This window comes from Danio rerio, chromosome 21, assembly GCF_052040795.2.
Source record: "Danio rerio strain M-AB ecotype USA chromosome 21, GRCz13ab, whole genome shotgun sequence".
Taxonomy (NCBI): Eukaryota; Metazoa; Chordata; class Actinopteri; order Cypriniformes; family Danionidae; genus Danio; species Danio rerio.
The window spans coordinates 2,937,501-2,958,239 of record NC_141041.1 but is presented as its reverse complement, the minus strand read 5'-3'; the positions used below and the strand labels follow the sequence as shown (position 1 = coordinate 2,958,239).

At 38.1% G+C, this 20,739-nt stretch overlaps 3 protein-coding genes and 1 long non-coding RNA gene across 5 annotated transcripts in view; 3 read left to right on the top strand and 1 right to left on the bottom strand.

Annotated features, from left to right (window-relative positions):
* Positions 1 to 20,739, bottom strand: part of LOC147838686 (uncharacterized) — a 1,589,207-nt gene that overhangs the window by 720,962 nt on the left and 847,506 nt on the right. The gene's annotated exons all lie outside the window — the stretch shown is intronic.
* Positions 1 to 20,739, top strand: part of cert1b (ceramide transporter 1b) — a 355,936-nt gene that overhangs the window by 181,996 nt on the left and 153,201 nt on the right. The gene's annotated exons all lie outside the window — the stretch shown is intronic.
* si:ch211-241b2.4 lies at positions 9,464 to 17,705 on the top strand. Its single transcript, NM_001386294.1, is given in 2 exon segments — positions 9,464 to 9,651; positions 16,790 to 17,705. Coding segments are annotated over 2 exon segments (885 nt in total). The 5' UTR covers positions 9,464 to 9,548; the 3' UTR covers positions 17,572 to 17,705.
* Positions 19,715 to 20,739, top strand: part of LOC110437819 (uncharacterized) — a 1,744-nt gene continuing 719 nt past the window's right edge. Inside the window, exons 1-2 of the mRNA XM_087300546.1 lie at positions 19,715 to 19,993; positions 20,181 to 20,739. The exon at positions 20,181 to 20,739 is cut by the window's right edge and continues 719 nt beyond it. Of these exons, the coding sequence (XP_087156672.1) occupies positions 19,936 to 19,993; positions 20,181 to 20,739 (617 nt within the window). The 5' untranslated portion in view covers positions 19,715 to 19,935. The remainder of the gene's footprint in view (positions 19,994 to 20,180) is intronic.

The window sequence follows — 20,739 nt, the reverse complement described above, 5'->3', positions numbered from 1 at the left end:
GACTTTTGGCCAGCGGAGAAAATAAAATGGTCGTGCCCAACTGAGTCTGGTTCTCTCAAGGTTTTTTTTCTTCACTCCCATCAGGTGAAGTTTTTTTTCCCTCTCCGCTGTCGCCACTGCCTCGCATGGTTCAGGATTGGTAGAGCTGCGCATCGATGAATTTGCTCTTCAGTGTTTGAACTCTCAGTAATGATTAAATCACACTGAACTGAGCTAAACTGAACTGAACTGAACTTAAACACTAAAACCTGAACCACACTGTTCCAGTTACTATGACCATTTATGTGAAGCTGCTTTGACACAATCTACATTGTAAAAGCGCTATACAAATAAAGCTGAATTGAATTGAATTGAAATTGAATTGTTGTAAATATTACTCAAAGTAGAAGTAAAAAGCAGCCCTTTTAAAAGTACTCATGAGTAGTGAGTATTATGCATTTAAAAGCTGATGCATTTACATGTAATTTGTGGATGTGTGTGTAAACGTAACATTCTGTAGTGCATTTAGTTATTGCTCAGCAGGCACACAACGTCATAAGACATTAATATTAGGTTAGATTTTGGTTGTGATGTCAGGTGACCAAAAGTCAACGTCTAGCCAGCGCCTAAAGACAACATTATGTTGATGTCCAATAATGACATCAAATGACGTTGATATTTGGTTGGTTTAAGGTTGTTAGAAAGTGGCCAAAATCCAATGTCGAGCCAACATCTTCAACCAACATCATATTGACATCAAATACTGACATATTCATTAGTAATGGCAACCAAAATTCAACATCTGATAGACGTCATAGTGGTAACGTCGACACAACGTCAAGCTGTAACATCATTAGACGTTGATATTTAGTTGGTTTTAGGTTGGACATTGGGCATTGACATCGGGCTGACATTGAGTTCTGATGTAAACCCAATTTTCATTTCCAAAAAAACGAAACGTTTCCACAACATTAGGGTACAATTTCCATCTGACGGCATGTTGACGTCTTGTGTCTGCTGGGTGTTTAAGGCCATTTCGGTCATCATACAGTAAATATTCATCATCTTCTCATCAGTGACATGCAGCTAAACCAGGGGTGCCCATACTCGGTCCTGGAGGGCCGGTGTCCTGCAAAGTTTAGTTCCAATCCCAATTAGACACACCTGGGCTAGCTGATCAATCTCACAATAGGCTTTCTAGATACATCCGTGCAGGTGTGTTGAGGCAAGTTGGAGCTAAAATCTGCAGGACATCGGCTCTTCAGGACTGTATTTGGACATCCTTGATCTAAACAGTCTCTGGGTCACATTGGCTGACCTGGTAAGGGCTAGAACCAGTGACGTTCCTGCTGTGGGGCAACAGTGCTGAAGGGGGGATTCTTCAAAATGAAGATGGCTGTGATGTGGAATTTTAGTAATGGTGGCTTAGGAATCATCTGATTGGTGAGTCATGAATTTGCTAATGCAGGACCAGCTGTGATCAATCATAAGCATGTTATCCTCTCCAAATTATTTTATAAATACACTTCACTTAGTTTTGATTGTGCAAAACAAATAACAAAATATGTGTTGACGCTCAGTGCTTTTATAGTCAAAGTTACTCAGCCAAAGAGATTTATTATTGTTATCATGTTTGTAGATATGAATATTACAGTGCTGTTTCTGTTTATTCTCTGCATTTCCTTCTTTCTCACAGCTTCACATCTACATGTAAATATAGATTTGGCATTTACCCTCAGTGATAAGACTTTTCTAAAAGTATGTTCCCTATTCTGAGTGCTCGATTAGCTCTTTAATTAAGTTATTCTGCCTTTAAAATGTTTCCAGTATCAATCGATTTGTGATCTAGAGTTGTTCATGAGATCTTGCATCTGAATTCCCCATTTAAAGCAGCAGCTTGTGTTGAATTGTGTTGTCATGGTTTGTGTGTTAAAATGCTCAGTGGACACATGTAACCCCAGGCCTGAGTTTGGACTGAACGGTGCTTTCCAGACGACTCATTTCTGACCGCTATTAACCCTTAACTGATGGACACGAACAACCACAAACACAGTCAGCAGGGGAATTATTGAAACCATATTTATTATTATTATTATTAATAATAATAATAATATTTATAATAATAATAATATTTTATTTGGCACCTTTCCAGTGCTCGGTAATGCTTTACAGTCAGTAGGGGAATTAATTAAAACACTTTTATTAATAATAATAATAATTAAATAATAATGTTCATTTTATATGGCGCCTTTACAGTGCTCAAGCACACTTTACAGTCTGCAGGGGAACTGAATAAAACACTTTTATTAATAATAATAATAATAATAATAATAATAATAATGGAGTCACGGTGGCACAGTGGGTAGCACAATCACCTCACTGCAAGAAGGTCACTGGTTCGAGCTTCGGCTGGGTCGGTAGGCATTTCTGTGTGGAGTTTGCATGTTCTCCCCGTGTTGGTGTGGGTTTCGTCTGGGTGCTCCGGTTTTCCCAACAGTCCAAACACATGTGGTATGCAGTGGGTGAATTGAATAAGCTAAATTGGTTGTAGTGTATGTGTGTGAATACAAGTGTGTATGGGTGGTTGCAGCAGGAAGGGCATCCGCTGCCTAAAACATATGCTGGATAAGTTGGCGGTTCATTCTGCTGTGGTGACCCCTAATTGATAAAGGGACTGAACTCAAAAGAAAATGAATGAATGAATAATAATAATAATAACTATAATAATAGAAATATGTTTATTTTATATGGCGGCTTTTCAGAGCTCAAGTACGCTTTACAGTCACCAGGGTAATTAAATAAAACACTTTAAATAATAATAAAAGTAATTATTATTTCATTAATTCATTCTGAATGCAGGGAGAACCTGCAAACTCCACACAGAAATGCTAACTGACCCAGCCGAGGCTCGAACCAGCAACCTTCTGCTACCTACTACCTACTGCACCACTGAGTTGCTAATAATAATAATAACACATTTATTTTATATAGTGCCTTACCAGTGCTGAGGGAAGCTTTACAAGACAATGGCAAAGTCCAAAACAAGACAAGAGAACAAATAGCAAAAAGGAAACAGGAACAACATCTACAGAACTCAATGATTGTGACATTCAGAAATTGAGTTTTAAGGAGAGAGTTAAATATAGGAATATTATTGATGCAGCGGATGGAGTATGGGAGAGTTTTACAATTGTTTCTGCAAAAAAAAAGGGGTATTTTGACCATATGGACATTTAGAAAAAAAAAATGTGTTTAAAATCTTCACTCACTAGTTTTTACCTTGTTTATCATTAATCACATATACAGTTGGACCCCCCACCAAAAAAAAAAAAAAAACATTTCTGCCAGAAAGACTATATGAGGCAGATAAACGTTTGAACATTTATTGTGAATTGTTTGCATAAATGCGAGTTCTTAACGGTCCTTTCATAAAGCTCTTTGGCGTAAGCCCCGTCTATAGTGCAGAACTCTGGATGAGCTGCCTGAAGATGAAGGCAGGGCAAAGCCAACCCCTTGAGTGGAGACGAGGCCGGCCTGGTGGTGGTGTTGATGGGGAGGATGGAGGGAAGCTTCTGCAACGTCACCTGAGTACAGCAAAACAGATTGTTTAGATGGGCTTATATATATATATGGCTTGCTTGGTTGTTATAAGCTGATCAGATAATTATTATGAATGACGTGACATCTAGAATTTTAGCTAAAGCTTCCATTTCTAAACATAATAGTTTTAATAACTCACCTCTAATTACTGATTTATTTTATCTTTGCCATGATGACAGTAAATAATATTTGACTAGATATTGTTTAAGACACTTCAATACAGCTTAAAGTGACATTTAAAGGCTTAACTAGGGTAGTTAACTCGGCAGGTTAGGTTAATTAGGCAAGTTATTGTATAACGATGGTTTGTTCTGTAGACTATCCAAAAAATTAGCTGAAAGGGGCTAATAATATTGACCTTAAAATGAAGTTTAAAAATTAAGAACTGCTTTTATTCTAGCCAAAATAAAACAAATAAGACTTTCTCCAGAAGAAAAAATATTATCAGACACACTGTGAAAATGTCCTTGCTCTGTTAAACATCGTTTGGAAAATATTTAAAAAAGAAATACAAATTCAAAGGGGGGCTAATAATTCTGACTTCAACTGTAGATGCTACAATATTTTTATGAGTACTGCATTTCTGTAAACATGCACGTTGCATAAGCTCACCTAGTCATACTTGAATAGAGTGGAAGCATTGTTCACTTTCTCTAAAAGGATGATACACAATGTCTGTTTGAGGAAGATTATTGTCCTGTTTCTGAGAAGGGTGACTATGAGGATACAAGAACAGCTGCAGAAGCTGAACTTCACATGAATAAATAAGGAACAAGGAAACTGAACATAAACACACAGTGAATGTGATCCTGTATAACAGCGCTGAACTGTTCCTGATTCATTTATAATCGGCGTCTCCCTCAGGTCTTCTCTTCACTTCCTGCTGACCTTTAGAACTGACTCAGAACAGAAGCATTCTGTTCATTCTTATCCTTCTACTCGGCGTTCTGTTCTGTTCTTCTGTTCTGTTATGCAAAGTGTTGCATTTAAATGTATAAATCAAAACACATTGGGCATAACAGTGGCGCAGCGGGTAGCACGATCGCCTCACAGTAAGAAGGTTACTGGTTTGAGTCCCGGCTAGGCCAGTTGGCATTTCTGTGTGGAGTTTGCATGTTCTCCCCATGTTGGCGTTGGTTTCCTCTGGGTGCTGGGATTTTCCCCACAAGTCCAAACACATGCGCTATAGGGGAATTAAATAAGCTAAACTGGCTGTAGTGTATAAGTGTGAATGAGTGGGTGTTTTCCAGTGTAAAACATATGCTGGCTAAGTTGGCGGTTCATTCCACTGTGGCGACCAAAGGTAAATAAACCCAGCAGGCACACAACATCATAAGACGTTAATATTACAGATTTAGGTCATGACGTCAGGTGACCAAAATCCAATGTCTATCCAGCTTCTAAGGACAATGTTATTTTGACGTCCAATAATGATGTCAAATTACCTTGTTTTTTGGTTGATTTTAGGTTGTATTGGAAAGTGACCAAAATCCAACATTTGATAGACATCCTAGTGGTAACGTCCACACAAAGTCAAGGTGTAACATTATTAGACGTGTATATATATATATATATATATATATATATATATATATATATATACAGTTGAACCCAGAAGTTTACATAAACCTAAAAAAAGGAACATAATAATTTTTTTTTAAATGTCTGATGGTAAATCATACTAAACGTTTACATTTTAGGTCCGTTAGGATTACCTAAATAACTTACATTTGCTAAATGCCAGAATAATGAGAGAATTTTTTTTTTGAGAATTTTTTTTATTAATTTCTAGACATTCAAAAGTTTACACACATTTCCTTGGTATTTTTTAGCTTTGCTTTTAAACTGTATACTTTTGGTCAAATGTTTTAGGTCTCCTTTCACAAGCTTCTCACAATAGTTTGCAGGAATTTTGGCCCATTCCTCCTGACAGAATTGCTGTAACTGAGTCAGATATGCAGGCTGTCTTGCTCGCACAAGCTTTTTCAACTCTGCCCACACATTTTCTATAGAATTAAGTTCAGGGCTTTGTGATGGCCACTCCAAAACATTCACTCTGTTGTCCCTTAAGCACAGTTTAATTAATTTGTCAGTATGCTTAGGGTCATGGTCAGTGGCGTAGCACAAAATGTGGAGGCCCCCCTGCAGGGATCACTGACAGGGCCCCCTGATGAAGAGGGGGGGGGTTGCAACACGGGGAAGCGATCACAAATTGAGAAGCGGGGAAGGGAGGCGGGGTGGAGCGACAACGCGGGGGAAGCAATCACAAATTGAGGAGTGGGGAAGGGAGGCAGGGAAGCCTTCACAAACTGAGGAGCGATCACAAACCGAAAGCGGCGAGAGCGTCAAAGTAGCCAGAAGTCATTCATTTTCAGTGAGAACCGGTGGCAAGAAACAGCGTGGCGCGTCTTCTCCGGTGTGAGCGTTGAGGATTGTTGAAATCAAGTCAACTTTATGGTATGAGCTATGACGCGGTTCGGCGGCAAGCAATCAGAATGAAGTAGTCCAACGCTTGAGAGGTGTTCAGAGAACACAGACCTGTGAACTTTGGTTCTGACCACAGTTGTTCCCAAGAGTTTGATTATTGCGGTTGCTGGATTTTCAATTATTGAAAATCATGACAACGCGGGGCCCCACCGCGATGCGTGCCCTGCGGGCCCGTCCGCTACGCCACTGGTCATGGTCTGTTTGGAAGACCCATTTGTGGCCAAGTTGTAATTTCCTGGCTGATGTCTTGAGATGTTGCTTCAGTATTTCTCCATAATGTTCTTTCTTCATGATGCCATCTATGCTGTGAAGTGGACCAATCCCTTCTGCAGCAAAACAGCCCCACAACATGATGCTGCCGCCCCCATACTTCACAGTTGGGATGGTGTTTCTAGGCTTGTGCGCTTTCCCCTTTGTCCTCCAAATGTAACACTGGTCATTATGGCCAAACAGTTCAATCTTAGCTCCATCAGAGCACAGCACATGTCTCCAAACATTAGTGTTTTTCCCAGTGTAATTTAGCAAATTGTAATCTGGCTTTGTTGTTGATTCTGGCTTGTTGATTTTTTCATGTTGTCACACAAGGAAGCAGTGTGTTTGAGCTTTTCCTTCAATACTATTCTACAGTTGTGTCTCCAATTAACTCAAATGTTGTCAATTAGCCAATCAGAAACTTCCAAAACCTTGACATCATCATCTGAGCAGAGGCAGAATAATCGTACTATATGTAAATTTGACTTTTAAGAAAAGTTATAACAATTTCTCAAAACATATCTCTCTCATTATTCTGCTATTAAGCACAACAGAAACACATGTGATCATCCTAATTTACCTAAAAGAGACAAAGTTTAGTCACATTAACATCTGACCTTTTTTAAATGGTTATGTGCCTTTTAATACAGTGTATGTAAACTTCAGATTTCAACTGTATGTTGATCCTGGAACAAATGTTTGTTTGCTAAATGTATCTATACCTATTCCCTACCCCTAAACCCAAACATAAATGTAAAATATTCCCAATATTAAAGTTGAATAACACTCATGTAGAAATAAAACAAACCGTAAGCCTAAACTCAGCATAAACTGTAAACGCATCCCTTAATTCTGATGGGCTGATTGGAATGTTGTTCCAGAATCAACACAGATGTTAATCCAGGAACATGTCCTACTCGGTTATATCAGGTTTGTGTTAAATATAAAGGTAATGTTTGACTTCTTCCCTCTCTCCGGTAAAAACACTGATGTCTATCAGACTTATTTAATCATTACCAGCTGTCGCCAATTCTGGAGAGTTACAGGAGGAAGTGAATAAACAATAAACAAGTCTGCACGTGCTTTAATCCCACGCAAAAACACCCAGAGAGATTCCCTTGCACAAAAAAAAACACTGTTTCACAACCTGTAAGGGTTACTTTGGTTAATTTGTGGCATCCTGAAATGCAGTTATACAAGCCATTGTCTGAATTGCCTTCTGAGATGAGCTCCACAGTTTAACAAAGTGAGTTTTAGTGATATAATGTATGAGAAAGTATATACAGAGAAATAAGTCTTCAGAAAATGTGCTTGTAGTTTATTACAAGGTGTTTGTAGTGTGATATATATAACCCCAACCCAGACAATATAGCACTGTAAACAATTAAAAATGTTCAATTAAAAACTTTTTCATGGTTAAAAGTTGTTGGAGGAAAGATCAAGCTCCTATAATGCAATTCAAAAGCATAATTAAATGGTAGAAATTAAAAAAATATACAAAATACGGACTAATTTAGACATCTTTTACAGATGTTGGATGTTAATCAGTAAGTATTTATATTTTTTATATATTTTAGTATTTATATATTTGGTTATTTAACACAAATTAAATATTAATAAGTGTTTAATACATAATAATAAATTAACAAATGTTTAATTAGTTATTTTTGATAGGTTAGGTTTGCTTGTTATTGATTTAACGTAACGAAGTGAAAGTGAAAATAGCCAACGGCGCTCGATCCGCTGCTGCCGCCTAGTGGTTGAAATTTGTGACTACATCTGGGGTGTCAAACTCAGTTCCTCGAGGCCCTGCACAGTTTAGTTCCAACCTCATTTGGTTCCAACCCTGCTTCAACACACTTACATGTAGGTTTCAAACAAGCCTGGAGGATTTCATTAGTTTGATCAGGTGTGTTTAATTAGGGTTGGAACTGAACTGTGCAGAGCTGCGGCCCTCCAGGAACTATTTGACACCTGTGGTCTATACATCAATCGCCACCAATAACAAATGTTTTTTGAGCATTTTTACATCATTATTTTTCTTTTTTTTACCCTTAATAATAATAATAATAATATATGTATACCTATAATTGTGTGGGAGACTGTTAATACTTTCACTTTTATTTTATTTGTTAAAAATGTATGTCAGATGTGTGTTTGTACTAAGTTTGTATATTCATTTATTCATTTTACTTCAGCTTAGTCCCTTTATTCATCAGGGGTTGCCACAGCGGAATGAACCACCAACTTATCCTGCATATGTTTTACACAGCAGATGCCCTTCCAGCCGCAACCCAGTATTGGGAAACACCTATACACAATTATTCACACACACACATACACACACTCATACACTACGGATAATTTAGTTGACCTTCTTACTGTGATGCGACAACGCTACCCACTGCCATTTGTATATCTATAAAAATATATAGAGATTTTTTTTTTTTACGTGGCTCAATATGGTAATTAATTAACTTGCAAAACAATGATTTGATTATAGCGTCCACCTGTTATGATGAATGAAATTAATATGATGATATCAAAGAAATTCATTCATTTATTCATTCATTTTTTTTCAGCTTAGTCTCTATTTCAGAGGTTGCCACAGTGGAATGAACCGCCAACTATCCCAGCATATTTTGTTTTTTATGCAGCGGATGCCCTTCCAGCAGCAACTGGAAACTATTGGGAAACATCCATACATCCTCATTCACACAAATACACTACGGCCAATTTAGTTAATCAATTTCCCATGTGTTTGGACTGTGGAGGAGCACCCAGAGGAAACCCACACCAACACAGGGAGAACATGCAAACTCCACACAGAAATGCCAACTGACCCAGCCAGGACTCGAACCAGCGACCTTCTTGCTGTGCTAATTTTCTGTCTTCTGTCAGTCACTGAATAAGTATTTCAGAAGACAGCTGGAAACATGTAACCATTGACTTCAATAGTATTTGTTTCCCAATGGAAGTCAATGGTTACAGGTTTTCGAATGTATGTTTTTTATATTTTTGTCTTCAGATATATATATTTTTAGTGTTCGACTGATCAAAGAAACTCGAAAAAAAAAGGTTATAATCAAGTAACTAGTCTGATCATTTATTTTTGCGTGCACTGTCCCTTTAATAAATGAGCGCTTTCACACGCTCCAGCCCTTTAGATGGCGGAAATCACCGCTGTTCCATCAGTTGACGAGAACGAAGAAGAGCTAAAGCCTAATTAAATGCAGATGAAAGAGACAAAAGATAATAATATGAATAAATTAGAAGAGGAAGACGACATGAGTGATCTTGATTCATACGGAAAGATTAAAGAGGAGCAACAAGGTTGGTGTTTTTCTTGATTCTTCACTGATGATTGCTGGAAAACATTCAGATCAGAAACCTTAAGGAGCTGAAAAAATACCTACTGTCGTTTATTTATATGCTGCAGCTTTCATTTGTGGTAAATGCTCTAGTGTTTTAAACCATACTATAGTAAAGTGTATTATGTTGTATATATTATATTATTTACAACATTTTGTTAATGACAGCATACTGATACTGAACTGTTAAACATACACTGAATTAATGCTGTAGTATACTTTAGTTTTTACTACAGTATACCATGGTATATTGTAGGCATGGGTCAGGGTGGCGCCCCCAGAACATTTCCTTAGGGGTGGCCAAGTAAGGCCACATCAAATCTTGGGGTGGCACACAAAAAATAATGAATTGTGTGTGTATTAATTAGTAAAGTTATATTTTTGTTTCTGGTAAATGAAATAATGAAGTTTTAATTAATTCCATTAATTACTCTTGAAATATTGCAATTTATTCCTTGAAAAAATTCAGCAAGAACACATGCAAACCAAATAAAAATCTATATTTAGTTTTAAAACACTTTTCAGGAAAGTTATTTTTCATATACTTTTATTGTACAGCATACAGTATATGCCATGTCTAAAATTATTGAAGATTAATGAATGAATTAATAAAACAAACTGAACAAAAGACATTACTACATACATACACACACTCAAACTCACTATACAGACCCTATTACTGTCATTTATCCATGCTCCTTTTTGAGCCACAATATTATTAATACATATTCTTTTTTTTTTTTTTTGATGTACCTTTTTCAAAATACACCCACTAAATCATTGAGATTTTTGGCTCTTTTAGGTCAAATAGCAAAATAATGGAGTCGCTAAATAAACTTGATTCTGAAAAGTGATTTCAAAATGCATCTATTTATTTATTTTATTTTGGATTTGCGGTTTTCAGTCAGATAAAACACAACTTTTTCATTTAAAAAATAATCATTTCTTAAGAAAAAGTGTGCAATCTCAGTGAATACATCGGTGGCACTGATCAATCCACAATAATTAAGAGGCTGCATTTTATTTATTAATTAATTCATTGAAATATTGTGAATTTACGTAAAGTACATTTAAATTAACCATATCAACAACTAAATCATATTAGGGTGGGCACAGAGTTTACACAAGGGGCGCCCCTGGACCACCCCTTGGGGGCGCCCCTGGCCAGTAAAAGATTCTGACAGTATGATAACCTTGGATATAAATATCATGGTTTGACGGTGTTGTGATTGCTGCCCTAAAATAAGCTCTTTTTAAATGCCTGGGTAAAAAAAGCAAACAAAAAAAATCCAGATTAAACAAAATATATTATATTTTAAGAAACAATTTGAATATTTTGGAACAGTAAACATTCATTCGTTTTATTTTTATCTTAGTCCAGGGGTGCCAAATCCCAGTCTTGGAGGGCCGCTGTCCTAAAAATTTATTTCTCCCAAACTGCAGCAAGACTAACAAAAATGTCATTTTCCACTTTTTATTTTTACTATATTTTCTTTCTCTGTTTTAGATCTCTCCCGACATTTGGGCTGAGTGTTTGACAGCGTCTATCATTAAAATACATTTTATTCCGAGTTATTAAAGGAGAATTTCTGTGGGTTTTATATTATGGATGGTGCGCTCACTGCGCTGGGTTCCTCCGTTAGTGGCGAGACCATTCGATGTATGATGCCAACAGTTGGTCGGCGAGTAAACGAATTTACTAAATAAAAACACACAGGCCTGTGCGTGTAGACATATCATGTACTGTTGTACAGTACCGTGTCATTTGTTTTTTTCGGTTGTCTTCATTTGAATGGTTTCGTGATGGTGTGCTTTATCTGCCTGATTCCGGCTAAAGTGGGCGGGTTGTGTGATGTTTGATTCGAGGAACATTCTGGGGGCAGGGTTTGCGTGACGCGCTGCGAGCTACCAGCCCGACAGTGGAAACGCACATGATTTCGGCCTCACTACTCAACCTCCTGGGCGATTGTTTGTTTGTTTGTTTGTTTGTTTGCTTTATTCATAGAGCACATTTAAAAACAACAGATGTTGACCAAAGTGCTTTACAAAACGACCAGCATACAAAATCTATACCTATATATAAAAATTAAGCAAAATATATAAAACAGATTAAAATTAATTAATTACAATCAAAGGCAAGAGACAGAAGGTGATTTTTTAGATGAGACTTAAAAGCACCAAGTGAAGAACATGACCGGATGTGTAAAGGCAGACCATTGCACAGTCGGGGGGCTGCAGCAGAAAAAGCCCCGTCACCTCTTGATTTCAACCGTGTTTTGGGGACAACAAGCTGAAACGTGTTTTCAGACCTGATTGGCCTCAATGAAGTGTGCCAGTGAAGAAGCTCAGAGATGTAAAATGGTGCCAGACCATTCAAACTTTTAAAAACAAGTAGCAATAACTTATATTGAATTCTAAATTGGACTGGGAGCCAGTGAAGAGATGATAAAACTGGTGAGATACTAGAAAAAATTTTTATTAGCCTGTCCTAATAAAAGCCCTGGCTCGCACTGGCTTGTCAGTGGAAATGCGGCAATTGTTGAAGAATTATTCAGTGACATATTTTTGATGGCTGGTTGTCGCCACCTACTGGTTAAATAATGTAATTGTTGCCTACAACTTTCATTTTTGAGCGTCAAGTTAAATGCATAAAACGATGATTTTAATCTTTACCATAAACATCAGTGGTTTTATCATAGCTATAAACTGTCCTCCCAGTAGTGCTTGTGTTTTTACTGTTCGTAACTTCATAACTAACTCAAAAAACTCTTTTTCTTGGTATTTGCATTGTTCAAACACAAATTTGAATTAATTGAAGGATTAATAAACGTATGCAAATCCCCATCATTTATAATTGGTTTTGCGTGGGTGTTGAAATCCTGATCATTGACTGATTAATCGTGCAGCTTACACTAAAATGCATTAATGCAGGCTAAACAAGTAGTGACAGAAAACATCTTTAATAACCCACCACATCCCGTAAAACCCACCATGACGTCTTCTGTCATCATTATATTTTACATGAAAGCCTGAATGCTTTGATAAATGTGATTTGAATGACTTGGGAGGCGATCTCTCTCTCTCTCTGTGATCGTTACACATTTAGGATTAATCTACAAGTAAACAAAATGTATTAGGGGCTGAGCTCACCAACCGCGCATCAGCGTTCCAAAATCACGAGATGCACCTCACTGCCTTTTTGTTGACAAGAAAAAAAAGAGCGCAGTGCACTTTTTCAAGTCGCTAGTCAATGACTGAATCAGCTGGGTAATGTTCGAAAGTATTGCTGTTGATCTTAATATAATTTTAATAAGTAATAATATTGTGATATTCATGGTTTGTGAAGTCATACAGCTCTGGATAACCCTAAACAGCAACCCCAACGCTGCGTCCGAAACCGCATACTTCCATACTATATAGTACGCTAAAATCAGTATGCGAGCCGAGTAGTATGTCCGAATTCATAGTGTTGGAGCCATAAAGAGCACCGAGAGATTTGTCTTTTTATTTTTGTAATATTTTTCTATAATATTATATTATTTGTATTGAGATACAAAGTTATTGCTATTTGATACAGGATTTAAAATGTTTATTTGTGATTAAATATGTGCATGATGTTTCATATGTTCAGTCATGCCATACGTCATATGTATGCGTAAGCAACAGTAAAAAAAGGATTAGAAAGAAGGAAGGGGCTTGATGGTAGACCGTCTTTTGACCGTTCTTGAAAACCAAATTCATTTGGAAGCTTTGTAAAGTGTAAATAGTAGGGATGTAACGGTATTGTAAATACCGTCATACCGCAATATTAATTTTTTTCGATTTTACCGTAGTCGCATGACTCGGTAAAACTATAGGTCTTCTGAGAAAATTTGCTCAGGCGAATGAAGCAAACGGGAGGTACCGGAAACTACAATTCCCATCAGCCCATGCTTGACCATCATCCCTTGCGGTCTGTTGTCGCTACAGATCCAGTAATGCGGAAATGGAGTGTGCTGCTAGAAGCGGGGATCAAAAAGAGCTGGAAAACTCTAAAGCGGGTGTTGACGCCGCGCGCTTACTGAATAGCAGTGTTGTCGTGCGAGTTCTTATCAGCTGTGTTGTCGCGCGCGTACTGAATAGCGGTGTTGTCGCGCGAGTTCTTATCAGCTGTGTTGTCGCGCGCGTACTGAATAGCGGTGTTGTCAGCACACTGTTCAGATTGATGCAGACATGAGACCTCTATCTTACTCATGGTTTGTCCTCTCAAGTGGGGGAAAGACAATGCACAACGTTACTCACTGCTGTCAACCTGGGCCAAGTCATATCTCTCTTGTCCCAGAAACCTCAGTCCCAAATGAGAGGGTTTTTTTCTGTTGCAGGGGACATTGTAAATACCCAGAGATACCAGCTTTTACCAGATTATATTTATATGATAATTTTCCTTTAAACCCATCTCTATCTAAGTGAGTGAGTGATTAAATGTTGAATGTGATGAGTTTTCAACAATACTAAATTGAAACTTTATTTTTTTTACATGGTTTAATATTTTTTTGTTATTAAAATTGAAGTTCCTGTTTCAAAGCTTACAGATAGATGACTAATTTGTATGTCATTGACACTTTTGGCACTTTTTTGGAGTATTTTCATAAGTTTTGTTTTTTCCTGTAAATGATTCAATAAATACCGTACCGTAACATTCATACCGAGGTATTACCGTACTGTGAAATTCTGATACCGTTACATCCCTAGTAAATAGTTCTTTTGTTTGTATTTTGATTATTGTTCTCGACAAACAAAAAGTAAACTTGCAAGTTTGAGGTTTTGCGCGTCAAATCCTTTGTGCCGAGTCCCTATGGAAATAGTGGAGAACTGGAAGAAATAGATCGCCATGACACATAGAATTCGAAAATCAGTACGCGAGAAGTACACGGATGACTTACTACTTCCGGCGTGATTCTGGAGTGTGCATCCCATGAACGCTGCGCCAATCCCATGATGCCCTGCAAGCGAACTCATGAATGGGAGTAAAGCGACGCAATTGACGCCGGTAGGTCATGTGACCATGACAAAATGGCAGATGTAGCACGTCCGAATTCCATTCATACTTTTTACGTTCATACTGTACAGAACGTACTTTTCTAACGGCCGAGTAGTACGTTTAAATTCAAATGCAGTACCTACTGAGTAGTAGGCGGTTTCGGACGCAGCCCAAGTCTCTCCTCCCTCTTCAAAAAGTCTCTATTGTTGTCTTGACAACACAAACACTGCAGGCACCTCAACGGGAACCCCGCCTCTGCTTTCCTTTGATTGGAGAATGTAAAAGACGCGAGTGACGTAACACGCTTTTTCCGCTCAGAGTTTACTTTTTTTAACTGAGCGGGCAAAAACACGAGGCGCAGGAGGAGATTAAAATGCAGGGCGCATAAGCAGCCTGCAAAACGCTCGCGGCTGTTAGTAAACCATTCAAAAGAGGCGCCTCTACACCTCAGAAATAGGTGATCAATATATATCACAGGCAATATCTTTGTGTATGATATTAGCAAAGAAAATAATTTTACAAAATTGGAAGTCAGATTATGTGCCTGTCTTCGAAATTTGGGTTAGGAGCTTAAGTTACGTGTTGCTCATGGAGGAAATACGATATGGGATGCGAACAAACTAAAAACATTTTTAAAAATCTGGAGGCCAATTAAGTTTTATATCAGTAATGCTGACTTGAAAATCTTTATAAGTGAGATTGATCTGGAGTAGGTCGAATTGTGGAGCCTATGCATTTCTCTGTAAATTATTTTTGTTTCATATTTAATTCTATTTATTTCCTTATGCTTTCTGGATGATGTTGTATTATGTTGTGTCCGACTATTTGTGTATTTTGAAATGGCCTTTGTAACCCCCCTTTATTTTTTATGTTGTTTTTTGACTGTTTATGTTCTTGATTATTTCTTATGCTAAAAACAATAAAAAAGATTATTAAAAAAAAAAAAAAAAAAAAAGAGGCGCCTCTCAACACATAAAGTGCGTTCGGTGTGATCGGCCCCTTAATCCGCAGATCACGTATGTTCCGAATCGTGGGTTGTGCTTCGTACTAATTACAAATCAACTATGATCTGTTACACCCCTAATAGACACTGGCTGTTTCTCAATTCCAAGAACGCAGAGAATGGACTTGCGTTCTTGTGGAGAGCGGTCTTGCCAGGTGTCCTCGGAAGAACGAACTCAGGAGACCGCGAGGGCAGAGAACGCGTCCTTTGAGAAATGGGATGCTGCGTTCTTCCCAATGACTGTGGTTCTTCCTGATGGTCACGTGAACTTCACGCGTTTTAAATAGTAAATTATTTAAACATTACAGCATTCATACAGCTATTTATCGTTTCCCCCCTCTTCAAAATATATACTTTGCATAAAAACATTATAAATATACTCTGCACAATATAAATAAAACAAATTTTAATACGAATTTCATCAAACAAACACCCTTAATGTGTTTATTCCTTTATTAAGATGTTCATGTTAATGTTTACTTTCAATGTTTCATTTAGGGAAACTCCTGAGGTAAATAAGTGATATCTCTGAACTTAAATAATAAATCTAAATAAAATGCTGCGCTTCCCACCTCCAGTCGCAATGACTTCTGGGACTTCCAGAGAGAGCTCGCTGCTGAAGTCTGCATCGGTGCGTCCTCGATATCAAGAACACATCCGGGAAGTTTCACGCGTCCTCCGTACTTGCGGTCTTGAGTATTGGAACTGAACTTAGGCAGCTGATGATGACGTTTCACGAGAACACGAGGACGCAAGACCGCTGAAGAACGCATATTGAGAAACAGCCACTGTCACTATGCTGACACACAGGCATGTGCAGCTCCGCCCTCTTTTGAAAAGAGCACCATCTCATTTGAATTTAAAGCGACAGTCACCAAAACGGCACAATTAGGATCAAAGCCTAAAAAGGGCAGTTTTAAAGCGTTATAAAACATTATTAGTGTCATGTTTTGAGCTGAAACTTCACACACACACACACACACACACACTTTAGGAACATCAGAGACTTCTTTTACATCTTATAAAAAGGTGCATGAAAGATCTCCTTTACTGATGGCTGCTTTAATGTCATTTCAGATCTGCTGACAATCATTGAAGTGGAGGACACCCCTCACCAATTCATAACCGGAGACACAAGTTCACAGACACACCTCAGGGATGAGTTCCCCTGCACTCACTGTGGGAAGAGTTTCAGCTGTACATCCAACCTCAACAGACACAAGAAAACCCACAGCGGAGAAAGACCCTTCACTTGCGTGCAGTGCGGAAAGAGCTTCGCCCGTCGAGAGAACTTCTATAGACACAATCAAAGCCACATCGGAGAGAAATCCTTTGCATGCATGCAATGTGGGAAAAGCTTCGTGTTTGTGGACGCACTCAAAAAACACATGCGCTGTCACTCTGGCGACCGGCCGTATGAGTGCGAACAGTGCGGAAAAACATTCACTTTAATGTCCAGCCTGAAGAGACACATGATCATCCACACTGATTTAAAGCCGTACGCATGTTCTCAATGCGAAAGGAGTTTTTCCCGGCTGGACTGCTTGAAGAAACATCAGAAAACGCACACCGATGCCAGGCCTCATTTGTGTTTGCAGTGCGGCAGTGCTTTTAGTTCAGCCGACATTTTAAAACGGCACCACAGGATTCACACTGGAGAAAAGCCGTACTCCTGCTCCGAATGCGGGAAGAGTTTCACTCAGTCGGGACACTTGATGCAGCATGAAAGAGTGCATACTGGACGAAAACCCTATATCTGCTCCATTTGTGGACGGAGTTTTAGCACTGCAAGGAATCTGCCGGCGCACATTAAGAAACACCTCACAATGACAACCGGTGCTTTCGGAAATCTGATGTAATCGATTAATCGGATGAGCTTCGTTTCATTATTTGAAGATCTTGTGATTTAAAAAGTGCAGTGAAAGTGTGCTGCATATTGCCTAATTAAAATAAATATATCGAGAAAATCAAATAAATGTTATACAGACAGAAAGTGATGTGGTGGTATTTTTTTTACAGCTTGTCCATTGCTACAAATTATTCATTTATTCATTTTCTTGTCGGCTTAGTTCCTTTATTAATCCAGGGGCGCCACAGCGGAATGAACCGCCAACTCATCCAACGTGTTTTTACGCAGCGTATGCCCTTACAGCCTCTGGGAAACATCCACAAACACTCACTCACACAGCCTCAGATTGTTTACTTTGCTATATTTACAGTTTTAAACAACATTGGGGGGGTGTCACGGTGGTGCAGTGGGTAGCACGATCGCCTCACAGCAAGAAAGTCGCTGGTTTGAGCCTCGGCTGGGACAGTTGGCGTTCTGTGTGGTGTTTGCATTTTCTCTGTGTTGGCGTGGGTTTCCTCCGGGTGCTCTGGTTTCCCCTAGTAGTCCAAAGACGTGGTACAGGTGAATTGGGTCAGGAAAATTGTCCTTAGTGTATGTGTGTGAATGAGAGTGTATGGGTGTTTCCCAGTGATAGGTTGCAGCTGGAAGGGCATCTGTTGCGTAAAACATATGCTGGATAAGTTGGCTGTTCATTCCGCTGATTAATAAAGGGACTAAGCCAGAAAAGAAAATCAATTAATGAATGGATAAACCATATTGAAATAGACACAATCTCTTTCAGCCCTATTAGGGTGTATCATTATTATTATTATTTCACTGTGATGCTAATAAACACTGCAGCAAATGTAGTAAATATGCACATCTGTCAATCATTTCCTAAATAATTCGTTTTTAAAGGGTACAGTCACATCATATAAGCTTGAAACATTAAAGTTATTCCTTATTACCAGTAATATTTTTATTAAGTGACAATAATGGTCTGTTGACGCTACACTGCAAACACAGCAGTGTTATTTCAACTCTTAACAGTTAAAATCAACTCAGAATGAGTGAACATATTGCCTTAATATCTTCAGAGTTAAAACAACACTCTAAAGAGTTACTTGTACAACACTATACATGAGTTATATTTACACTGTATTGACTTAAAAATAACTCTGATCTACACTACTGGGAGTTGAGTTGGAGAATTGTTTCCTGGCTCCAGTGCAAAGGATGAAAATGAACTCTGAATTTAATATTTTAACTCTAGTCAACCTGGCAAAAATTACAATACTCATGATTGAGAGTTAAAATAACTTAGTTCTCAGAGAATGAAGGAAAATATCCAACTACAATGTGTTATTAAACATTTTTATCAACAAAACATATTAACACTTGACGGCCAGCACTATGATATGTACACTTTTTTTATTTTTTATAAATTAACACTTTTTTTTTTACTTTAAAAGATCTTTAAAAAGGCATGACTTTTCTGTTCCATTTAGATTTTTGGTCAAATGTATTCCCAGATGTTGTGAATAACACCATCAAGTGTTGGTTAGCTGTAACTCCCATGATTCCACACTGGATCAAATCAGCTTCGAACTCTGACTTTGTTGATTTATCAAAATATAACTCTATAATATTACTATTAATAACTTTACTCTGAAACACTTTAACACCAAGAATTTAACACTGATGAATTTGCTGTGAATTGTTTGCTTTTGACCAGATGACCAGCCAAAACCAGCTATGTCCAGCTTATACTAGGCTGGTCACGCTGGATTTTGCTTGTCAGCTTCCAGCCTGACCAGCTAAGACTAAGCTGGAAATGGCTGGAAACCAGCCTGGAAATGACCAAAACCCCTCTAAAACCAGCCTGGTCGACCAGCTAAAACCAGCTTACCAGCCTAGGCTGGTTTAAGATGGATTTTTCTGCAGGGTTACGATAATGCTGCAAATTAATTTAGATGTGGAGCAAAATCTCTAACGAATATTTCCAGTAGCTTGTTGAATCCATGCCATGAAGGATTAAGGCAGCTCTGAAGGCAAAACGGGGTAGTAAGGTGTACCTAATAAAGTGGCCGGTAAATGTAAGTTAAATATTTGAGTTTCTCAATGTAGTTACGGTAACAGTCCTCTAGATGGCGCCTTTTGTTTTTGTTTGAATCACTTGAGCTTGTTGAAACCATCTTTGTTGATAAAAAAAAACTCTGAACCCATGGGTGAATTATTTTACATCGATTTTAACGTGTAAGCGAATTGACCGGTGTTTGATTCCCGAGCGAATGATTCTTAAGAGTCGGTTCATATTTAAAGAATCAAAACGATCAAGCGTGTCGGTTACTGGCGCTATTGAATATAATTATAACCGACTTGAGATTAAGGAAAAATGGAGATTGAGGAAGAACTATCCATAATAAAAGATGAAGATACAGAGGAACAAATAGGTTTGTGGTTTCATTAATTTTATGTAATGACTAATGAGGAATATTAAAATGACTTCCTGTGTATATAGGAACTGTATATGCGTAACATTTGACGTGCCAAAGTCAATTTGTGCTACTAATAATTCATATTTATTGAGTTATTTGTTCGTTATTTAGCTGAAATATGGTATTTTACTGTTGATTTTAGACCTGGTGGAAGTGAATGAAGACAAGTGGCGTCAGAAACCTCACTTCACTAGTGAAAATGTAAACACAGACATTACAAAAACTGAACAGAGTTTGACAACAAATCAAGCTGGAGATTGTCTTGATGGAAATGTAACTGAGTACATAAGAATTAATGGCAGGTTCACCTGTGTTCAGTGTGGAAAGAATTACGAGCATAAGGGAAATCTAAACGTGCACATGAGGATTCACACTGGAGAAAGACCATTCGCATGTAATCATTGTGGAAAGAGCTTCAGTAACAAGGGAAACCTTGAAAAGCATTTCAGAATTCATACAGGAGAACGACCATTCACATGTGAACACTGTGGAAAGAGCTTTTATGACAAAGGAAAGTTTAATGAACACATGAAGATTCACACTAGAGACTCGCTGTTCACCTGCACTCAGTGTGGAAAGAGCTTCATTCAGAAAGCAGGACTGAAGAGTCATCTGAAAGTTCACTCTGAGGAAAGACCATTCGTGTGTGCTCAGTGTGGAAAGAGTTTCAAAACTGAAAGCAACCTCAAAAGTCATCAGCT